This window comes from Cavia porcellus, unplaced genomic scaffold (assembly GCF_034190915.1).
Source record: "Cavia porcellus strain 051 isolate PalLab524CR breed Dunkin Hartley unplaced genomic scaffold, mCavPor4.1 scaffold_3, whole genome shotgun sequence".
Taxonomy (NCBI): domain Eukaryota; kingdom Metazoa; phylum Chordata; class Mammalia; order Rodentia; family Caviidae; genus Cavia; species Cavia porcellus.
In genome coordinates this window covers 78,813,784-78,838,215 of record NW_026947486.1, presented here as the reverse complement: position 1 = coordinate 78,838,215, position 24,432 = coordinate 78,813,784, and the positions used below count along the sequence as shown (strand labels likewise).

The 24,432-nt window shown below is 40.4% G+C and overlaps 1 protein-coding gene across 1 annotated transcript; it reads left to right on the top strand.

Moving 5' to 3' along the window:
- Positions 1 to 2,474: 2,474 nt before the first annotated feature.
- Positions 2,475 to 11,328, top strand: LOC134475320 (endogenous retrovirus group K member 24 Gag polyprotein-like). The gene is made up of 4 exons (XM_063245573.1): positions 2,475 to 2,502; positions 6,004 to 7,223; positions 7,371 to 7,551; positions 11,174 to 11,328. The coding sequence occupies exons 1-4, from the start codon at positions 2,475 to 2,477 to the stop codon at positions 11,326 to 11,328; spliced, it is 1,584 nt and encodes a 527-aa protein (XP_063101643.1).
- Positions 11,329 to 24,432: the final 13,104 nt, after the last annotated feature.

Genomic DNA, 24,432 nt, shown 5'->3' with positions numbered 1-24,432 from the left:
CCAGGATCCGGCCCCTTTCTCTTTGTAGCTCCACAGTCTGCCATTCTTCATACTGTAGGAATACCAAACTTACTACTGTAGCAGAGTTCCCATCCCTGTGCCTTTGAGGATCTCCTCCTTTGCCTAAAACACTTATTTCTTCATTTCCATAGTTTAGTTCTTATCTGTTACTTAGGTTTTATCTCAGTTATTAGCTTTTCTGGCTATTTACCTACTCTTTGTTCTTGTTTAGCTGTGTCTCTTGCAAGCTTTCCTGGCACTCACTGCAACTGACTGTCACATTCTTGAAATCAGTGTCTGCATCACAGGTAATTTAACATAATTCTTAAATGCACAGTTTCTGGAGACAAATTGTGACTAAATCTTGGCTCCACCACTTACTAGTTATGATAACTTAGGCAAGTTACTGGACCTCCCTATTCCTCAGTTTCCTCATGTGTGATATGGGGCTAACAGTACCTTTTTCACATTGTGTAAGACGTGCTCTGATGAAGAAATCGGTTAATAAATGTGAACTATTTAGAATATTTCCTGGCACTTTGCACAAGGACTTTACAAATATTAACTGGTTGTTTTTTATATACCCGGAATCTAGCCCTATACCTGGAAAAAAGTAAATATCAAGTATAGGTTTATTTTATGCAAGTCACATACTTTTATAGTGTGGTAAAATTCATATAACATACAAATCAACCATTTGAAAAGTATACAACTCAGTAATGTTTCATATATTCACACTATTTTTCAACTATCACCTTTATCCAGTTCTAACACATTTTTAATACCTTGAAAGGAAACTGCATATCCATATACCGATTAAGCAGTCACTCCTCATTACCCTTCTCCTCAACTATTATGTAAGTTTCAGCTACATTTCCTACAGGGGAGATTATAAAAATGTGGTGTAGCAGAGCTATGATACAAATAGACTTGTCCTTTAAAACTGCAGCATTCATAAAAGATTGACTGTCAGGATATTAACTTACACCCACTGGGTAGTTAGGTATTACAAAAAAAAAATTCTCCAAGGTCATCAGTGTAGTACCAAGTATGCTATTGCTCATCTCTTTACTTTCAAATAGCACAAAAGTAACATTTTTCCTGAATGTGAGGACTTCAGAAAGAAAGCATCCCACGTTGTGTGAGATGTGCTTAATGCAGTCTGGCATTTTGAAGGCCACCATCTGAAGTATGTAGTGACAAGAGAGAAGACTCTCGAGCAGGTGCTGTTAACAGCAGCATTCCTGTGTGACATCCTTGGCTCTGTGACTCCAGAATGACATTGGGTCCCAGTTAAAAGAGCCATTCAGGCAGTCTGCGACCCACCAGCTCAGGCTATGCATATTCATAACTGAGAACAACACTGCCTTAATAAAGGATTTTTTGATATATATTGGGACCCAGTTATAGCTATTGATTTCGTCATGCTTTCTGTTGCCAGCTGCTGCTACTCTTCTGACCCTTTCAAGTTAAATTCCACTCATTATACTAAGCTGAGGCTGTTTCCTGCCTACTCAGTGTGTGTGTGTGTGTGTGTGTGTGTGTGTGTGTGTGTGTGTGAAGGACAACTGTGACACTAAATGATTCGAGGATCAAATTTGTATTGATAATTACATTATTAGCCTTCTTTGGATATTGTTTTTGTTTTGTTATGTTTTCCTATCAGATCACTTCACATTCAAATTATAGAGTCGCTCTGTTTACTTTGTACTGCTAGATCTCAGATTTTTGATTTACTTTTGTTGATTTTGCTAACAATAAGGTATTTATCTCTTAGCCTGTTGTTCCCGATCTCATACCATTGTCTATTTCCTTGTTATCTTTAGAATCCATGCTTTGGCCCGGCTATATTCTGATGTCAGAATATATTTCATATTTAAAACTGTCAAAAGATATTGTAATATTGTCCTTAAAAACATACTTGCTTTAATGTAGATTATACAGATCTGAGTGCATAGAAGAGGAAAATCAAAGAAATTTATTGTGTGTGAAGGGTAGTAACATTTAAAAATCTATTATCAGATTCACTTCCATTTTCTAGTTATACAGAGAGATATAATTCAATCAGCACTTATATTTAATGCCTCATTTAGGAAAGTTTTTTTTTTTTCAACTTGAATGATTTCAGTTATATTTCAGACCAAAGACCCTGAAAAATCCAACCTTTTCTTAATCAGCTGAGGAAATTCTAAGACTCCTGTTGCAGCTCTTAGGCAGTGGGGATTTGGTTGTCCCAGTAGCTTTCTGTTGTGCAAAATACATGAAAAGAGAAAAGTCAAAGTTGCCTTTGTACAGCTCAAAGCCTGGTCAGTACACTCACTGCTGCATGATTTATGTTTGGGGAAAATTACTCTCTTCCCCAGAAATGCTAGAAAGGCTAGTTTGGCACAGACAGCAGCCACAGGTGCCAAGGGAAGAGATGAGAGACACTAGTCGGGCACTGGTTGATTTTACAAGATATAGCAGGCTAGACCATGAATGTGATTGGCTCTCATGGGTCAGGTTGGTGTTGAGCCTTCCCCTCTCATGGGAGGTTAGAATCACAATATCAAGAAAGGAGGTGGCAGAATTCAGTGACTGCCTGGAGTTGATTCACCCTTTGCTACTTTCTAAGAAGGTTGATCATCCTATTGCCCTGGACAGATTACCAAGCCTTCCTATGCCACCTACAAAATGAGGATTAATATAGCATCTACCTTAGAGGTAGACTATCTGGTAATAGGCAGATGCTCAGTACATTTTAAATAGTGTTTGTGTGATCACCACCCTTACTGGGAAACAATTGAAAGTATGGTGGCTAAGAACATGGGTTCAGGTATAATACTGGAAAGGTTTCCATTCTGGTTCCACTACTTAGCAATTATGTTTGTACTGGGGATTGAATTCATGACCTCATGCTTACCAGGCAGGCACTTATGTCACTGAGCTATATCCCTGGTGCCTACTTATCAGATTTTTGATGTGGATATGTTACTTAAATTTTCTGTATACTGGTTTTCTCATCTGCCGGATGAGAGAGTCTACTGACAGATTGAAAATAAGAGTTGTCTTTTCCCTAGGTCTTGAACCACTATATTGCTTATATTCTTGAAGAGTTTCAAGAAAATGCTACTAGGACACTAAAGGAAAAGTGAAGCATGAAGAAGAAAGGAAATTTTACCATCAGTGTTGAGTGTCTGAGGTGTCTGGATCCTAGTGTCTATTTAGTGCTTTTGTCTAGGCAGCTTCAAGATTTATATGGATGTTGAATGCATTTTGTTAATGTTATTTTCTTAAATGTATAATTTTTTTTCTAGCAGCTTTATTGAGATATAATTCATATACCATAATATTTACCATAAGTGGATTTTAGTACATTCACAATGCTGTGCAACTGTCACCATTACCTAATTTTAGAACATTTTTATTGTCCCCCAAACCAAAACTAGTCACTTTCCATTTCTTCCCACCTCTCCACGAACTGAAAAGCACTGATTTTCTTTTCTGTTTCTATGGATTTGCATACTCCAAGATATTTCATATACATAGAATCATAATATGTGCCATTTTGGGTCTAACTTATTTCACTTAGCATAATGTTTCTAAGGTTCATTCATTCTGTAGCATGTGTAATTACATACTTCATTTCTTTTTATGGCTGAAAAATACAAGGCATGATAAAATACAGTGAATTTCAAATTTAAACAATTCCTCTAAATACCCGCTTTGCTTCAAACACACTGATCCCATCATTCTTGCCACTTTCTGAAGCAGTTCTAGGAGTCCTCTTTTGTGTTTTTAGTTGCACTCTTGAGCCTGCCTCCAAATCCTGCCTCCAAATCCTGAACTCATTCAAGATGTTTACCTTTCAGTCATTTTGACTTTGCAAAAGAGCCAGAAGTCACAAGGTATCAGATCTAGTGAATAAAGTAGATGAGGATATCCTGTAATGTTTTTACAAGTTTGGCTTTCTGTTGGATGGCACTTGACATCAGCATTCGCAATAGTTTTTTTTTTTAATCACACTTTCTGAAGATACTTATCAAAAATGACTTCCAGAACTGCTTCATAAAGTGGCAAGAAAAATGGGATGTATGTGTTGGAAATGAGGGGAAGCTCATTTTTGAGACTCATTAATGACAATGAGCCGTTGTATTCCTTTATCTGAAACACCCCAATGTTTTTCACTTTTAACTTCCAACTTACAAAGCATCCTGAATAGCTTTTCTTTCTTTTCCTTTTCCTTAATAAAATGAGTCTCTTAGGAGTCCCAAGAGTGGGTACGTATGTACAAATGAATGCCCAAACTACAACCCCAAACCTACTTATTTATCTCAAGGTGCCAACATTGCAATTAAACCTGGATACTTAGATTTAGCTTAGAAAAATCAACTCATACATTAACATTTTTGTCTTAAAATTAAAACAAATAACACATGTGCCACAGGTTCACCTTTAATGCGTATATTAGAGGATCTGTTCAGGACACATTACCAGCAAATATCTGGACATTAACATGCCTTCAGATATTACAGGCCTATCTAATTGTTTTTTCCTCATTCATAACCAAGACAGAAAACTCGTTGTCTCCTAGACATAGATGTAACAAGAAAATTGTAGCTTACTGTCCTCACATAGATGGACAAAGGGTCCAAAGAAAAGTATTGTCTCGCAAATATCATCTTACCTTTCATATTATTTCAGTTATTAATAATAGAATTCTTGCTTTCCCTCCTGAGATCTTGCTGACTGTGTATAAAGGAGCAGGATAGTGACAAGTTCCCAACTAGGATAATATGAAAGATGTGACATTTGGCATTGTGGGGAAATGCTGTTGGTATGGGTTTTCAGATCAGATGGATCTAGGTTTGAATTTATCAAGTCGGTGAACATGGGTCCTTAGCCTCTCTCAGTCACAATTTACTCATATTCAAAATGGTATAATAATAGTACGCTTCTCATAGTACAGTAGTGAAAATTATCTGAGCTCATCCCAGGACCTGGCATGCAGTAAGTGCTTCATAAATAGTAACACATAGTTAATTCTACTTTCATTGGCAATATATCTTTGCATAGTGCTTAATAAATAGTGACTGTGGAGTAGGACAGACATCGATTTGAATCCTGATTTCAGCACTTATTAGCTGTGTGCCCATATATCTATCTTGAGTTACTTACTGCTGCCCTACCTGGAAACAGTGAACTTTACATGATTTCTGAAAAATTTAAGGTTAAGTTTTCAAAAGTTATCTTAGCATATATGTTGGGGGCCCTGGCCGGGTGATATGAGGCCTGTAGGAAAGAATGAAGCCTGAGCTAGATTACCCCTCCCACCGAGTGTGCCAAGATGGCGCTTATATCCTGCTTCCTGCTTAGTAAACAACACACCCTGTAAGACAGTCCGCCCAGCAACAACTGCCGTTAGCCAATCAGCTTGCCTTGCCTACTTTAATATGATTGGACACTATATCCGTATATATACTGGTGCCACCCTTGGGGAGAGGCAGAATAGGAAGGAGATATAGGAGAGAATAGAGTAAGAGAGAAGAAGCGCAGAGAGAAGCACGCAAGGAGCCGCGGAGGGCGGACCAGAGGAGGCTTCCCTCGGGCGGGATCGGGGATCCCGGAGCAGGCTGTACGGAGAGAGAGAGAATAAACGGAAAGGTTGTCCGCCAACAACTCTTGTCGTGTGCTTTTCCTGCCGGCCGGGACCGACACCGACAATTGGTGGCCCGTACGGGGAACTGATCACCCCCGAGACGAGGCGGACAACGCTCCAGTACTGCACTGCAGGACAGGTGAGTAGGGGATAAACCTGGGCTCTGGGTGGCGCGCACCTACAGGGCTTTTTAGACTCCCCTCAGGCTCACGTGTACGTGGCAGACTAGCCTCACACGGTGAGAACAAACTTCTCAGTGACAGGCATGGGCAACTTACCCACTAAGAGTTCCAAGTCACTGGTAAGAGCAGTGAAAGACCTGCTCAAGATTTCAGGCATATCAATAAGTTCCAAGACACTTGCAGAATTCCTCCAACAAATAGATGAGGCGGCACCCTGGTTCCTGCCGACGGGACATTTGTCCCTGCCTTGTTGGGAGAAATTGGGTAAAGATTTAGAACGAGCAGAAGCGGAGTGCCGGCTTCCACTTTCGGTTCGGCCGCTCTGGGAGATGATTCATTCCTGCCTCAAAGGGGAGAGGAACGGGGCTAAAGATAGCGCGGACGGGCTCTCTCGGGCCCGCCGAGCTTTTGAGGGGGCCCGCTCGGAGTCCTCCCGGGAGGGGTCCATCGCAGGGAGCGTGCGAGGGCGCTCGCGAGAGCGAGGCAAGAGAGAGGCGCCCCCTGCCTCGGATTCCTCAGACTCAGATACCTCGGAGGGCGAGGACAATGAGGTAAGTGACTCCCCTAATCCCTTCGCAGCTTTACGTAGAGATCTAGTCAAGATGCAGACAGACCTAAAAAAGGGAAAAGAACTCTTGAGCACTCCCCAACGGAAGGTCATAGAGCCTTCTGCGCCACCCTGGGGGGTCCCAAACGCCAGTTCCTATGGTGAGATGGCAGCCTGGGGCCCACCTCCGTTGCCACCCCCATGGAGGGAGTGGCCTGGACCGTTGTCACATGCAGAGCCGCCATCTTATTTGCCTGACGACCCGCCATCTTGTGCCCTAAAGGCTGGTCGGCCATGTTGTAAAGAGGCGCCATTTTGTGATAGGGAGAGACAGTCATCTCACAGGGAGACACCGTCTTGTGAGAGAATACCAAGGTCCCAAGAAAAGTACTTTCGTAGATGGACATTTAAGATGGAACAAATCCCCCATGGGGCAAATGAGTACGAACAATGTGGGTTCTATCCGGTACACCTGGCGCAAGGCCAGGGACCCAATTACTGGAAACCACTGGAGATTAAGCAAATTAAGGAGCTCAAAACTGCGGTTGCCACGTTTGGCCCTACTGCTCCTTACACTATAACAATGTTGGAAAATCTGTCCGCCGGTGGTTTCCTGACACCCAGTGATTGGACCCAGTTGGCTAAAGCCTGCCTGGCCCCCGGGGCTTTTCTGGACTGGCGCGCCTGGTACACTGAGTTTGCTGCCGAGCAGGCCGAGAGAAATGCGGCTAGGGGCCATAGGGGACAAAATGAGGACATGCTTATGGGTAAGGGTCAATATGCCCAAGATCAGACCAGATTCCCTCCAGGTGTATGTGAGCAAATACACAACATAGGTATTCGTGCCTGGAAGCAGGTGAACAACACAGGAGCGGCCTCACAATGCCTCTCTAAAATTGTTCAGGGCAACGCAGAACCTTTTGTGGATTTTGTGGCCAGAATGCAAGAGGCAGCCGATAGACTCTTTTCAGATCCGATTGCTGCTGCTCCTCTTGTTAAACAGTTGATCTTTGAGCAGTGCACCAAGGACTGCAGGGCAGCCATAGCGCCCCACAAGGGTAAAGACATAGAAGCTTGGATCAAGATTTGCAGAGAAATAGGAGGGCCACTGTCCAACTCAGGCGTGGCTGCCCTTTTAGCTGCCGCTTTACGACAGACAAGGCCTCAGAAGGCTAATGACCCTGGTAAGCCCAGGGGATGCTTCCAGTGTGGGGATCCTAACCACATAAGAAAAAACTGCCCCAAGACTGGATGGGGGGAATTTATACCCAGAAGACAGGAATCAGACAAACAAACGGGGACCTGCGAAAGGTGCGGTAAAGGTTCTCACAAAACAAAAGATTGCAGATCAGTTTTTGATGCCCAGGGAAACCGTATTAGTGGCAGGGAGATTCTGGAGCCAAAAAACGGCCAGAGGGGGCCCTCCCTACGGATGGGCCCCCACCCCCTAGACAGGACAGCACAAGGTGGCAGCCCCCCACAAGGGCTACCCCTGGGTCAGCAGGCGTAGACCTCTGTGTCGCCTCCAGACTCCTATTAACACCCGATATGGGCGTTCAGGTGGTCGGGACCACCTTCAAAGGACCGCTACCTAAAAAGTCAGTTGGTTTAGTGATTGGACGGTCCTCCACAGCCCTCCGGGGCCTTACCGTGATCCCTGGAGTTATAGACTCAGACTACACAGGAAACATTAAGATTATGGTCCAATCTCATGTAGGGACCATGGTGATTAATGAGGGGGATAAGATAGCACAACTTTTATTGCTCCCCAGTCTCCATGAGAGATTCCAGTCTAGACAACGGGTTAGAGGGGATCAGGGTTTTGGCTCCTCTGGAGAAATTTTTGAAGGACTTCATATGACTCTTGATAAAAGACCCATGCTCTCGCTCAGGGTTAATGGTAAAAAAATAACAGGACTCCTAGATACAGGGGCAGACCGCTCCATTGTCTCCAAAAAAGACTGGCCTTCTAGCTGGCCCACCAATACAGCTGATAACACACTCCAAGGGTTGGGGATGGTGGCTGCCCCCCAGGTTAGTGCCGTGACCCTGCCTTGGTGTGATGAGGAAGGTCACCAAGGACATTTTCAACCTTTTGTTCTACAGCTGCCGATATCCTTGTGGGAAAGAGACATCCTCACTCAGATGGATGTCACTCTTACATCCACCTGTTCTCCCCAAGCTAAAGGCATACTTAGAAATCAGGGATATGTCCCTGGCAAGGGCTTGGGCTCTGCCCTGCAGGGCCGGACATCTCCCGTGTCTGTAGAAAAAAGGAAAGATAGACATGGGCTGGGTTTTTCCTAGGGGCCACTGAGAAAGTTCTCCTGCCCACTCCAATTAAGATCACTTGGAAATCCCAAAATCCGGTTTGGGTACCTCAGTGGCCCCTACCCAGGGAGAAGCTTTTAGCATTAACCGAGATAGTCAAAACCCAGTTTCAGGCAGGGCACATAAAGCCATCAACCTCCCCTTGGAATACCCCTGTTTTTGTTATTAAAAAGAAATCAGGTAAGTGGAGGCTGCTCCATGATCTAAGGGCAGTCAACGCGCAGATGCAACCCCTGGGGGCGATCCAGAGGGGGCTGCCAGCTCTCTCGGCCATCCCTCAGTCCTGGCCAGTTTATGTTATAGATCTTAGAGACTGTTTCTTCTCAATCCCCCTGCATCCAGAGGACACCCATAGATTCGCCTTTACCCTACCCACCATTAACCAAGAAAGTCCTGATCAGAGGTACGAGTGGGTCACATTACCCCAGGGTATGGCCAACAGTCCCACCATGTGTCAGATTTACCTTGATTCTCTACTGGCCCCCCTACGCGAGGCCTTCCCCAGAGTTAGGTGTATTCATTACATGGATGATCTGCTGATCAGTGCAAAAGATGTAAATAGGTTAGAGGATATGCTAGGCCAACTGGTCAAGGCCCTGAGAAAGGCCAATTTACATATTGCCCCTGACAAGATTCAGGGAGGAGACATGGTAACCTACTTGGGTACCAAAGTCTCCCCTACATCGATTTCTCCACAGAAGGTAACCATCAAAACAGATAATCTTACAACCCTAAATGACATGCAAAAGTTATTGGGAGATATAAATTGGATCAGACCTTACTTACACATCCCTAATTCGGACTTAAAGCCCCTGTTTGATCTCCTGAGAGGAGATCCGGATATTGCCTCCCCTAGAGAGTTCACCCCAAAAGCCAGAGTTGCTCTAAAAAAGATAAAAGAGGCCCTAAACAAAGCTACTTTACAGAGAATTGACCCAAAACAGCCTTTTGAGGTCTGCTTGTTGCAGACCAGTTCTCAGCCCACGACAGTGATTTGGCAGAAAGGACCACTTCTGTGGGTGCACCCTAAGGTTTCACCTGCCAAGATTATTAAACATTACCCGAAAACAGTTGCTTCCCTGGCTCTGGAGGCACATGGTAGAGCCATTCAGCATTTTGGCTCCACGCCTCACGCTATTCGGGTGCCTTATACCGCTTCTCAAATAAAAATCCTGACTGCTTACATAGATACTTGGGCCATCCTGAGATGTGTTTTTCTTGGGGAGATAGACAATCAGTTCCCCAAGGACCCTATACTACAGTTTGTTACTCAACATCCGGTGATATTTCCAAAAATCACCGCCCCTGCACCCCTTACTCCTGCAACAACGGTCTATACTGATGGGTCAAAAACCGGGATAGGGGCCTATGTGGTCTCAGGTATGCCTCCGATCAGCATACAATTTAAACCAGATCAACCACAAGTGGTAGAGTTACAAATTATACAAACCGTCCTCGAAAAGTTCCCAGGAGCCCTTAATATTGTTTCTGATTCAAAATATGTGATCAATGCCATACAGGTCCTTGAGACTACAGGCCCAATTAAGCCAACCTCCAAAGTGACTAATTTGTTTCTGTCTATCCAGACATTGCTCATAAATAGACACAACAAAATATACATCACTCACACAAGAGCACATACACGCCTACCAGGGCCCATGGTACAAGGCAATGCGGCTGCTGACGCGGCCACTCGCCCGTTGTGGATTTTCAATATGTTATCTCCAATAGAGCAAGCCCGTCAGTTCCATGACAAATTCCATGTCAACGCCAGGACGCTAGCCAACCAATACCACATCTCCAGGGCTGACGCGCGGGACATCGTGCGACTGTGCGGCTCATGCGCCACATACACGCCTGCCGTATCAACGGGGGTTAACCCCAGGGGGTTGATCCCTGGCGATACTTGGCAAATGGATGTCACACACATGACAGAATTTAGATCTCTTAAATATGTCCATGTCTCCACGGACACCTGTTCTCATATTATATTCGCGACTGCGGAGACAGGCAAAAAGGTGTCTAATGTGATAAACCATTGCTTGGCGGCCTGGGCCGCATGGGACAAACCAAAAATATTAAAAACTGATAATGGACCAGCCTATATAGGCAAAGCCTTTAATGAGTTCTGCAAAAAAATGGGGGTTCAATTAAAACATGGTATTCCATACAATCCCCAAGGTCAAGGAATCATTAAAAGGGCTCATAAAAGCCTCAAAAAAATTCTACAAAAACAAAAAGGGGGAGTAAGCCAGGGCCTGCCCCCAAAGGCACGGCTCTCCATGGCACTATTCACATACAATTTTTTGAACCTGAACAACAACAACCACTCCCCGGCTATGGAACATTGTAATCCATCTCCTAGCAATAGGGGATGGGTGAAATGGAAAGATGTCCTGACGGGACAATGGATGGGCCCGGATCCAGTAGTCAGCTGGAACCGAGGTGCGGTTTGTGTTTTCCCACAGGAACCAGGAAGAGAACCATTGTGGGTTCCAAAACGGCTGACGCGCGTAGCGAATCCAACGGAGCGCAATGCAGGGGACACTCCAAAACTCAACGGCAACGAACAGCCCGGTCAAGATCGGTCCGACCAGGATACTGCTGCTCGACCGAGCGATACCATATGACTTCTGGAGCACAATAATGATTATGCTCTCTATAGTAATTGGTTCTCTTTTAGGGTACGGCGCAGCCAGAATGGCTAGGCCACGCCGCCTCCCGGCAACCCCTTTCCTCCTGGCTCTGATGCTCACCACCACCACTGAAATAAGAGCAGACCTGGTATGGGCGGCAATACACCATCCGCCAGCGCTGGCCATGATTTCTACTACAGCCCCCTCTCTCCCAAAGCTGTACGCAAAAAGCTGCTCCGCCAGATTGCCCTACATACCAGATATACCGCTAACCATCAAACCCATACGTTTTGACCTCCCCATCACTAATGATGTGGTCATCTTTTCCACTGTTAGCTACCCCTCATGTCATCTGGGATCATGCATAGGCTTCCTGCCCTTTTTTATAAAATGGCACGACACCTCCCTGACGGTAAAGTTGTCCGCCCCATTTCTGTATCCGCCTGAATGTTCGGGTAAACACGCTAGCCAACTAGCCTGTAGACCCCGAGCAGCCATACACACCCGTCCCGATTTTCCCACATGCCCGTACCGTGTATCCCCAAGCCATAAAAGACAGATGGTGGATCTGTCACAACTTTCGTGGCAGCCCTGCACTGTCGATGGCGTGGGAGTTACTTATCTAAACATGTCTTGGTGGTCCCGGTTCTCTCTTCCACGCAGTACAGACATACTCACTGTGACTGGGTGGGAGTCACAGCGACACCAATATTTTGATGGCGCTGTGACTTGGTGGGAGCCCTACAAGGAAATAAGCAACAATTTGGCAACAAGTTTCCCCTTCCCCCTTAATAAAAATTGGTTATGCCTCTCCACGGGAGCCTGCATGGACTTAAGACCTGTGCTTGCTATTAACGCCTCTGCCTCTAATGAAACCACCAGTGTCACCCTTAACTCTGAGGCCGCATGTGTAAAACCGCCCTACTTATGGGTGTTCTCTGTTAACATCACCTTCAAGTGCAGTAACCAATCTTGTTTTACAGAGAACTGCTAAAATGGGTCTTTCCCGTATGCTATGCTGGCTCTTCGACCCCCACTGATGTGGGTTCCCTTTAACAAATCTGTTTGGGTTCATCCCGTCTACCAACAGGACCAGCTACCCATGCTCAGGCATAAGAGGGATTTTGGGATCACAGCGGCCTTGGCAGCACTGTTCGTGACTCTGACTGCAACGGCTGTGACGGCTGCCGTTGCTCTGACTCAGTCCACGCTGACGGCGCAGGCCTTTGCCAATCTTACAGACACCACCTCCTTGGCGCTGAGGGAACAGCAAAAAGTTAACCTCCTCCAGCACAACGCCATAATGGCACTACAGCAACAGATCGACCTAATTGCCCAAGAAGTCCAAGGACTTTGGGAGGTGGCTAACAATTTGTGTGACGCCAGATGGGCATTCACCCAGTTATGCGTTACCCCCATTCAGGTCAACCGTTCGGCCTACAAGCAATTTCAGGATTATGTTCTCACCACCTACAATTCCTCCTTTTAGAATGCTAGCGTGCGCCTAGATATGACCATCCGGCAGCTAGATCAGATAAAAGTACCTATACTTACAGCCTCCTTTTTTGATGATGTCCTAGGCCAGATAGGCTCTTTCTTCAAACCCTCATCACTTCTTGTGTATGGGATCATTCTTGTTCTCATGGTTGTCGCTCTCGTGACCCTCAGGTGCCTGCGGTCGATAAGGACGACCCAAAAGACACATATGGCACTGATGATATTGCTGGCCCAGAGTCAAGGGGATTCCACTCCTAGTGCTTTCTGGGCTCAGGCCAGGAAGGCACAACTCCAATGGTGATTACTTAGTTCCTCAGTGTCACTCGGCGGACCCCTTCGTATCTCCCCCAAACATCAGCTCTAAGAGTTGAGTAGACAAGCCAATGACGGGTAAGACGGGAAAAGTTCTCCTGATCAACCTAAGACAGGCTCCACTCCGATATACTTGGCCTGTAAGGCCGAGGGTCCCTCCGGGAGTAAAGTTAATGGCATTGAGATGCGAGACCAAGGGTACTACACTGCCATCTGCCTCAAAGGTTGGGGGGAAGACAAAAATAAATGTCTATATGCATCCAGGTTCGGTTCACAAAAGCCTGGCCCTGCAAAAAAATAAACCACTCACCTTGAGCATGGTCCTGGGCCAAGGATATACACAAAACAAGGTGATACACAGCAGGGTATAAACCTCTACATTCTCTCATGCCTCGGCCTACAAAGTAGGCCCACTCCTAGACACCTTAAATGGACCCACAGACCACTCTATCTTAATAAATAAAGAAGGGGGAGATGTTGGGGGCCCTGGCCGGGTGATATGAGGCCTGTAGGAAAGAGTGAAGCCTGAGCTAGATTACCCCTCCCACCGAGTGTGCCAAGATGGCGCTTATATCCTGCTTCCTGCTTAGTAAACAACACACCCTGTAAGACAGTCCGCCCAGCAACAACTGCCGTTAGCCAATCAGCTTGCCTTGCCTACTTTAATATGATTGGACACTATATCCGTATATATACTGGTGCCACCCTTGGGGAGAGGCAGAATAGGAAGGAGATATAGGAGAGAATAGAGTAAGAGAGAAGAAGCGCAGAGAGAAGCACGCAAGGAGCCGCGGAGGGCGGACCAGAGGAGGCTTCCCTCGGGCGGGATCGGGGATCCCGGAGCAGGCTGTACGGAGAGAGAGAGAATAAACGGAAAGGTTGTCCGCCAACAACTCTTGTCGTGTGCTTTTCCTGCCGGCCGGGACCGACACCGACACATATAGTCTTGGTTTGATAGACATATTCTGTTGCTACCAATAAGAAGCAAAAACACCTTCAAGTATCTTATTTCCATGGCCCACTAGTCTCTTTAACTTTTGGTTGAATTTAACGTACAATCTATACTACCCTCCATGGCCTACAACACCCTGCAGTCTGGCTCTGTCTCCTTAACTGACCAGGCACTTTCTCTTTTCTCTCTTTATTATAGTCACAATGGCTTTCTTCTTAAGCGTCAGCCAGACAAAGCCCTTTTCTGTATCAAAAGTCTTTATACGTGCTGTTCCCTATGTCCTGCCATATCTCCCCATTGGTGGCTCTTTGCTGTCATTTAGGTTTCAATTTGAGAGTTACTTTCTCAAACAGTCCTTTCTCAGTCACCCAATATCAGTTCCCAAAGCCACAGGTACTCTGTTTTATTACTCTGTTTATTTTCTTTATAGCATTTGTTGCCATTTGAAATTATCTTCTTTGTTTTTCTGTTTATTGTTAATTTTCCTAAATAGAATAGATGCTTCATGGATGCAGCCACTTCATCTGTTTGATCACTGCTGTTTTTCAGCACCTAGAACAGGAATTGGAGAAAGTACACTAAATATTTGTTTAATACATAGATGGGTAGATGGATGTACAGACATGGGGAAATTCTTAATCTGACTTTTGAGATTATCTTCATGGCTTGGAGAGATATCTCATCATGATATGGACCTACCTACAGCTTACATGGTAACAAATCATTAGAATGGATTATGTGTCTCAGAGGAAAGAATCAAATTTACTCTCCTCCTGCATAGTATTTCTCTTTCAAAGTTACATTGGACATCTAAAAATTTGCTTCAGCCATGTTTGCGGCTCTGCAAGGTATATCTATTTTTACATTGACAAGCTCAGATAATCTCATGTGCAATTTTGCCTCATTTTGCAAGTAGATGCAGGTTTGCAGTGCTTTCTAACTTCAATTACACAGGCTTTAGGAGGTATTGGGAGTATTAGATACCTGGGTTGATAATGAGCCTGAATTGGAAAAATAGTTTGCTTTTAAACTGATGTGTGCAGATGGTTGGTCTACTGGCATAAATTCCAAAGTCCACGGAGAAGCCTAAACTTGACAATTTTATTGTATAAAGAAAGTTATTAAAAAGCGAATAGAGGGTTTTTGGAAAAATAGGCAATGACAATCTGCTTTCCAGCAGTATTAACAAAAGCAGACTGTCCTTGAATGAGGCACCTTTGTTCCTTTTTGGTTTGACAAGGTTAATAGCAACCAGGAAAAGTTCTAAAAGATACATTCTTTTATGACTTGATGATTCCTGATGACTGAACTTACCTGAATTAGAAGGTTTGCGATTTTCCCCTGAGCCTCAGTTATCTCTTGATCAAGACTTCTTATGGCTTGTACTTCTTGGAGTCTTGTTAAAGGTCTGAGAATTGGAATAATGATAAACTGTAAGAGATTCTGATTTGTAGGAATCCATGTGTAGTATGCTCTTTTATTTTCTGAAGCAGATTTTTATTTATTAATGTAACTTTGCAAAGAATAACAGTTATGTTTTTGGTATATATATGATACACTTTGATCATTTTCAATCTTTTACCCACTGGCCTTTTACCTGTTTCCCATACTCTTTCCCCTAATCTCCTTGCCCATCTCCAAAAAGTCTGCCTCTTTATTTCCTATCAATTCTCCTTTATTTTACTCATCAATTTATTAATTGTTAAATTTTCCTTGATAAAAGAAACCATATGATACACTATTTTCTGTGTCTGACTTATTTCAGTTAACACTGGTCTTACATTCCATCTGTTTTCTTGCAAATGACATGATTTCATTGTTCTTTATGACTGAATAATGTTCCACTGGTGAATATGTATTTTCTTTATGCATTCGTCTAGTGATGGACAAGCATTTCTTGATAGAAATGTTTCTGAGCTATACTTTGAGAAACACTGATTCAGAATTTGAGCAGATTGTAGAAACACAGTACGGTCACTCACAGATAAGATTGGAAAGCATGCACAGTCAACAAAAGGACAACAATATGAATATACTTTGAAGTGGAGCCTCTTTCCACCTTATTAAATATATATACATATCAGAACTAGCGAGAGTCAGAAGGAAAAGATTTGTGTCTTAATGTGAAGATGTTCAGATCCCCAGATTAGACACTTTGATTGCATGGATCTTCTGGAGGACTCATGAATTTAATTTTGAGAAATGCTGAGCAAGGTGATTTTGATACAGATGTGACACGCATCATATCATTGAGAAACACTGGCCTATTTCCATGATAGTTTTGTGCAGATGTGGAAAATAACATTTAGAGAACAGAGAAAATTGTTGATTAAAAGTATACATTCTAAGGATGTTGTAAAAGATTACTGCTTCTAAGGTGAGCTCTGAACTATGCTCTTTAAAGTCTCTTCTAATTTGTACTTCACTATAAATTCGATACCCTTTTCATGATACATGAAAAGGAAGCATAATTTCATAGTCTTCCCATTACTGCTGGAATGACTATTACTGATACTTAATACATCTTCCCAAGTTTCTTAATGACCGTGAAGTGCATAGCATACGTGCTACCTTATTTGCATGTAGAGCACATATGCAGATAATGAACACCTGTTCTTTTTGGGTAGGGATGACAGGCAGAGCATCATCCTTCTACCTTCAGGTGTTGCCACTGTCATCCTTCCTCTTGCCTTAGCTCTTTAGATTACATAAAAAAGAATAGCACATCTATCCCTGTAGATCTCTAGGTGCCCTCAAGCTCTTTTAAGTTTGCTAAATCTTGGAAGACACAAGAAAGAACACACTGGCTGGGATTCTAAAGAATTTCTTTAGGGACTTACATAAGGGGAACTGATGAATGCATCTACTGATATAAATGCTCTCTTCCACCCTCAAATTGGGATGGGAACTGTGTAGGAGGTGATAGTTCACCACCCTTGGTGAATTGCCTTAGTTTCTGTACATTTCTCCTACATTTAACGAAGGATCATGACTTGGAAATCATAGGAAAAATGTCTTATAGATTTGCCACATTGCTTTGTCTCTTGATTCCTTGCATTCATAATTCTCGCCATAGATATACCACAGAAAATGACATGTGGGGGAATGAAATGTGCAGTTTCTATCTATCAATTCCTTTCTATTCTATCAATTCCTTTCATGGTAAGAATAAGACTTGTGACTGAAACATCACTAGAGCAAGATAAGAATGCTGCAGTAGTTAATATGCATTAGAGTTCACATCTCTTTACAAGCCTGGATTGCATGGTGTAGGGAATTCTTGGGTAAGGGGAGACTCTTTTCTGCCTGAGTGAAAGAGAGATGGAGAATAGGTGGATGAAAGATGTAAGCTGATCAGCAGGAAACAGTAAGAGCTAAGCCTCCCCTCCATCCTAGACAGTTCCCAGAAGCACTAATCCTTTAATTTAATCCTTTCTCTATTTCAGCTATGACAAAGTACGTCTGTTTAAGCATAGATTTTTGGAGAGTGGCAGGATGGGTGCATACATGAAGAGATTTAGTGATATTTGGTATGTGAGGCATCTTGCCAATTATTTTGCATAAATAGTGTCAAAAAGGCACAAATGCTTAGTTCCTCTTCTCATTACTCATGTAAATTTCCTGAATGGAGTTTTGCTTTAACATCCAAAGGAATTACTTCTACAAAGAGGCGACAGACATGAGGATAGTGGTATCATGGGGATGTGATAATTTGCCATATATATTTGATTTTAAAAACACTCATTTAGATAATTATTGAGATAATTATTGAGATAAATAGCATACCATGTAAGTAACTGAATATTGCAAAAACAAACTGTAGCAGCTATAATTATAGTTCTACAATTACCTTAATAGGTATATTAAGAGAAATTAGCAATTCAGAAAGTATTTCACCAATAAATCTGTCTCAGAGTCTAAATAAATGTTCCAACTCTAGATATTCTCAAGAATATCTGTAGTAAATCGAATATGGTCTTTGTGCTACCAACTTTTCTTCAGTTTTTCTGAAGAGTTTTGACAACACGTCCTAAGCATTTACTTTTTGTGTTGACCTGCACTGAGATCAATGGGAAATGTATTTTATGGTTCTAATAGTTAACTATGTTATAATAAATATTGACTAGATGCCTTATAAATATATTATAGACTGTGGATATTAAATAATATGGAATTTTAAATAAATTTCTTTTAGATTACTAAGATATTAGAAAATAAACGATTTGAGGACATTTTACTCAGGTGCTATCAATCAGCTTTTTATTTCTGCAACCAGATACCTGACATACACAACAGAAGAAAGAGATGTTTAACTTAGCTCATGGTTTCAGAGATTTAAGTCCATTGTCAGCTGGCTCCCAGGCAAAAATATCATCAGAGAGGGTGTGATGGAAGAAAGCTGCTTAACTAAGGAAGCAGAGAATGTGGGAAGAGAGCAGAAGGGGCCAGGGACCAAATAGAGACCTAAGGTCATGCCTTCATGACTCACCCGGACAGTCTCAGAAATGTGCTTTACTAACCTCTGAGGTATCTCTCAATTCAGTCAGGTTGACAATCAAGATTAATTTTTGCAAATTGCTTAGCATCTTCCAATTATTTGTGAATAAGCAACTATATTGTACAGTAAAGCATCTGGACTTTGAATCAAAACCAAGCTCTGCCATTTCTGTGACCTTGAGCGAGTTTTTTTTTTTTTTTTTTTTTTTTTTTTTTTTTTTGCCTCTCTGATTTGCATTTTCCTTGGTTTCAAGAAGAAAATAACAATGAGACTTCTTTCTCATAGTTGATGTTGGAAATAGAAAAAATTTAAATAGGATATAAGATATTACATAATCTATAATAAAAGTCTGTTTTCATTTTCCTTCTACAAACGTAAACTTCAAATAAGAGATTGAGTTCATCAAAGCCTCCAGTTAAAAAAATGCTAATGATGAGGCCTGTGGAGCATCTGAGGTTTGTCTTTCAAATTAATTCTCTATATCTCAAATAATATTTAGTATCTGGAAACAGTAATCATTACTACAAAAAATTGTAAAACTCATCCATTCATTCATTTACTCATTTATTTATTCAACAATTGCTTGTCGGCTAAGTACTAACTTTTCTATACAATATGTTGGATGCTAAATACTTAATTATCAACAATAAAGTTATTGTTCTTGCTCTCAGAGAGATTTCAGATTGCTTGTACCAGAGAAACCTGCAATATGTCCTTAGGGTAGTAATGCTGTGTTGGAACAACCTTAGTTTCTCTCTGAAGCAGGATAAAAATTTTACTGAAAAAATAATACAAAATAATATGAAATTAAAACAGTTTAGCTGGGTTGAGCAGGCCCAGGTATACAAAAATAAATCATATAGTATGATATAGCTGAGCAGGAATTAAGTGATGCAGATTACCCTAGAAGCATTTGAAGGAAAAAATGATCAGTGAGTATCATTTACAATCTTTTTGCTCTAGAATGATGGGAGTGAGGATGCTGTTGACTTAAACTTGGGTTAGATTTTATAATGCAAGCAGAATTTAGATGTCAGGGGAAAAGGGGTGATGAATAATGAGCAAGGACAAGGAGGCATAAATGTGTGTGGGAAGTTTAGGAAACAATGCAGGGACGTCTTTGACCAAAATAGATACTTTTTTCCAGTATTTTGTTATGAGTCCAGCACTATGTAGTTGGCATACATATGAACTGTGTATCAAATGAACTTGAATATCAAATCAAGGGTTATATTTTTAGGTTATTTTTCCATTGAAATTGTTTAAATAAGGAGATAATATGCACAGAATGAAATTTTTGAAGCTGGAACTTTCAATGTATATGGTGAGATGCTTGAGTATATATTAAAATTGTTAGTAATGAGTAGTTGCAATACTGCCCACCCAAGAAGAGAATTAGGATGGTAATAGTAGTAATTGAAAGAAATGGTTCAGTAGTTTCACCTCTAAATTTATTCTAAGCAATTAATTAGAAAACAGTGTCAAGATATGTGTACAGAGATTTCTCCTAGCATTCTAAAAGCTTTCTAAATAAATAAAACATCACAAGTGCAGCTGAAGTATCCTGTTTTAACCCCTCCTCTCCCATATCCCATTTGCCTCCTTGTCTGTGCTGGAAGTGCTGCCATAAATCTGGCGTTAAGCAACTGCATGAATGTTTTTATAGTGTCACTACCATGTGTGCTTCCACAAACAGTATAAAACGCTACATGCAAAAAGAAAGATTAAATATCATACTATCTTTTCCTTCTACATCATTGTTCTTGAAGTAGCTATATTTAATTGGATATTTCTCGAACTTTAGTATGCTTGAATGCCCCTGGGGGGTGTTAAAACACACCTTACTGTACCCCACACCCAGGTAGGTCTGGATTGGGGTCTAGGAATTTGCATTGATAACAAAATTTGGTGACCACACTTTGAGAGTTGCTGCTCTAATTGCTTTATATTAGCGGTGCAATAGAATTCTATTGTCTTAATACATCGCAATATATTTACTTATTCTCTTGCTGATGAAATTTATGTTGCTTCCAATTCACATTTATAATATTATAGTTAACACAGATGTATGTAACTCCTTATAATCAAGTGCAAAATTTCCTACCATAGATGTACGTAAGAGAAATTGTTGGATGGTATGAAATACAAATCTTCAACTTGGAAATACTACAAAATTATGTTGAGTAGTTGCAACCACTTAAAAACCACCATTATATATCTGTGTGCCAAGTTTCCAGTTGTTCCACAGCCTCGAAAAAACATTGTAAGGTCAGATTTTTAAACTTTACAATTTGATTCATATCTTATTTTTTGAATTTACATTTATTTCCTTGCTCATTGAGAGAAGTTTAATATTTTGTTTTATTGTCTATTTGGGTTTATATACAGTTCTCATTGTTTTAAATCACTGTCATTTAATAGAAATATTAAAATTTTCTATTAAGCACAGTAAGAGGGCAATAAGAAATAAAAGTTTTTTTTGTTGTTGTTGTTGTTTTCTTTTTTTCATTTTTATCGGTACTGGGGATGGAACTCACGACCGCCTGCTTGCAAGGCAGGTGCTTATGCCGCTGAGCTAAATCCCCAGCCCAGAAGTTTATTTTAATAACATTATCTTTAACCCATATATCCAAAATATTACCATTTAACCATTTATTCCATATAAAGCTTATAAATGAGATACTTTACACTATCTTTTCATATCATGCTGTCAAAATACAGTATTTCATACCTCACACCTCTGTTTCAACCAGCTATATTCCCAAGGCTAAACAACCTATGTGGCTAGTAGCTATCATAAGAGACTGTGTAATTTTAGTATCTGATACTTTTTAGGTTATATAAGTTGTGAAATGGTTTACTCACTCTATTGCTTGTCTTTTCACTTTGTAAATGTGATTTATACTGCAAAGAAATTTTTATAGTTACATTTATGATTGTTTCCTTTATGATTTGTACATTTTGGATCTTGTATAAGAAAGCCATCTTACCCTAACATTATAAAAAGTCCAAAATTTTCTTTGCCAAGTTTTTAGTTTTTCTTTTATTATCAAAGATTTTAATAAAGTGTGAATTAATTTTTATGAGTGTTTCAAGAGAGGATCTCGATTTTTGGTGAAGTTTCCCATAGAGTGAAGCAATCATCCCAGAACCATTTATTAAATAACTAATTATTTTCCATTCATTTATCCATCAAGTTTTCACAGTGTGGGTATTTGGTTTTTTGTTTCTTATTCTGTACCATTTGTCCATTGATCTGCCCTGTTCCAGTGTCACAGTGTTTTAATTAGTATAATTTTAAAAAGAAGTTTGAAATTTAGAATCTTTCTACTTGCTTTCCTTTCATTCTTCTTCTCTTTCTTGGGGGGAGTTGGAGTCTTCTGTTTCATATGAATTTTTAGCTTATCTAGTCCCACAGAAGTTCATTTTAGGATTTTGATTGGACCTGTACTGAATTTATAGTCAGTATTAGAGGAATAAGATCATTATGAGAGCATACACTACCAGACAATGTTTTCTTATTTCTTCATCTAGATGAGTCTTCTTTTCTGTCAACAAAGTTTTGTAATTATTTTCAGAAAGATATGGCACACATTTTATTTCAAATTCTTTACAGTTTCTGTTAACTGTTACAAATATTATATTCCTGAAAATTTGTGTTTTCTCACTTTCATTGTTAATGTCCAAAAATGTAATTAGTATTTTTATGTTTGTGTGTGTGTGTGTGTGTGTGTGTGTGTGTGTGTGCGCGCGTGTGTGTGTGTGTCTTTGTAACAATCTTGGCAAAACCTATTTATTTTAAAAAAATATAGTAATACATTTTAAAAATTTGAGTAATGTTTGATTTTCTTTGGTATAGGGTTCCAGGAGTTCACCAACACCAGGATATAGAACATTTCTATAACTCTCCAAAATTTCCTCATTTTACTGCCTTGTTATAAACCTTTCAAGCATTTCTAGCCCTGGAAATCATCGATTCTTTGTCTCTTAGTTTTGCAGAACAAAATAAAGCTGAAATCGTATTTTTTTAGCTTTTTCGATATGAGTAATTTCCCTTAGCAATATGCACTAAGATTTATCTGTGATGGTGTGTATTTTCGTAGTTCGTTGTTTTTTATTGCTGAGTAAGATTCCATTGTGCGGATGCACTATACTTATTCACCGGTGGAAGGACTTTGAATTGTTTCCAGTTTTTCTTGGTTATAAACAAGCTTCTATAAACATTCGCATATAATATTTTGTATAAACTTTAATTCTCATTTCTCTTGGAAAATATCTAGGTGTAAATAAATTGCTGAACTGTTAAAATATTTACGAAAGAATCTGCATCATTTTGAATTCCTAAGGATAATGTGTAAGAATTCTCGTTGCTCTGCATTTTTGCTAGAATTTGTTTTGTTCTTTGAATACTGTGTAGAGAGACATTTCATTTTGTTTTAATTTGAATTTCTATCTTGATAAATTATTGTTAACATCTTTTTCAATACTTATTTGCCATCAGCATACCTTTTCTCATAAGATGTCTGCCAGAATATTTTTCTCAGTCCTAAATATTGTACTTTCTTATTGTTAGTTTTTGTGAATTAGGTATATATTCTAATACAAGTGCTTTGTTAGATATTCAATATACAAATGTTTTCTTCCAGTCTGATGCTTCTCTTATAGTTCTTTTATTGGTGTACTTTATAGGGAAAACATTTTAAATTTTGATGGAGTCCATTTTATCAAATTTTAAATGAATTATGTTCTTGAGGTCTTGCTTAAGGACTCTTTGCTCAACCCAAAGCCATATAAAAAATTTCCTGTGCTTTGTTCTATAAGTTTTATAGTTTTGCTTTTCATTTAACTTCATGATCCATTTAGGGTTAATTTTAGTGTAGAGTGTGAGGTCTAGATTTAAGGTCACTTTTTGGCATAAGTTTTCAAAAACCATTTGTTGAAAAGATTATGCATTATCAATTTAATTGCTGTTTAACCTCTGTAAAACTCAACTGAGTGTGTATGGGGGTACTTTATATGTTTTATTAATGAACTTTATTGATATATAATTTATATACAGTGAAAGACACCCATTTCCAAGTATACAATTCAATGTATATTTGCTAAATATCCTTCCCCTGCCCTGAGGTTAGAGCTTGCACATTATTCCCCAAAGAAAACTGTTACTCACTGGTAGTAAGTCATCTTCCTTCCCCATCCTTCTCCAGCACAGCATTTAGCAGGAGTAGAGTTGGAGGACATGCGTGTTTTAATTCTAGCTTTAAGGTTAATGTTTCTTATGCTATCCTAATAAGTATGAATTTCACTGTTAATTTTTCGTAGATATCTTTTATAAGGCTAAGGATGTTACCTTAGATTTGTATTTTGATGGGAGTTTTACTTTTTTTAATGAACTAGCGTTTTCAGTCTTTTTGTACCTGTATGGAGACTTATTTCTCATCTAGATTTTTAAGAATCCTGGGAATATCCTCATGCTTCATTTTAAACTTTGTCATCTGTACATGTGTGAGCGTGAAAATGAAAGATTTTAAGGTTCAAGAATAGGTAGACATTATTAAGATATTCCTAAGGTTATTTACAGTATCAGTCTTATGTTTACTGTTCTTTTTTCTGGTATTATTTCATTTTTGTTCTCTGGCAATTTCTTCTATTTCAGGAGAGTTCAGCTGAGCATTAAGAAATCTAACTCAAATTTATTACCTCTAGACAGTTGTACCAGAGAGAGTATAAGGATCCTTAGGCTATTGTGTTATTTGTAAATGAAGACTTTCACCTTGTTTGTATATTAAAAACTTGACAAAACACAAGTATTCTAATATGTAGCTCAGTGCTTTGTGAA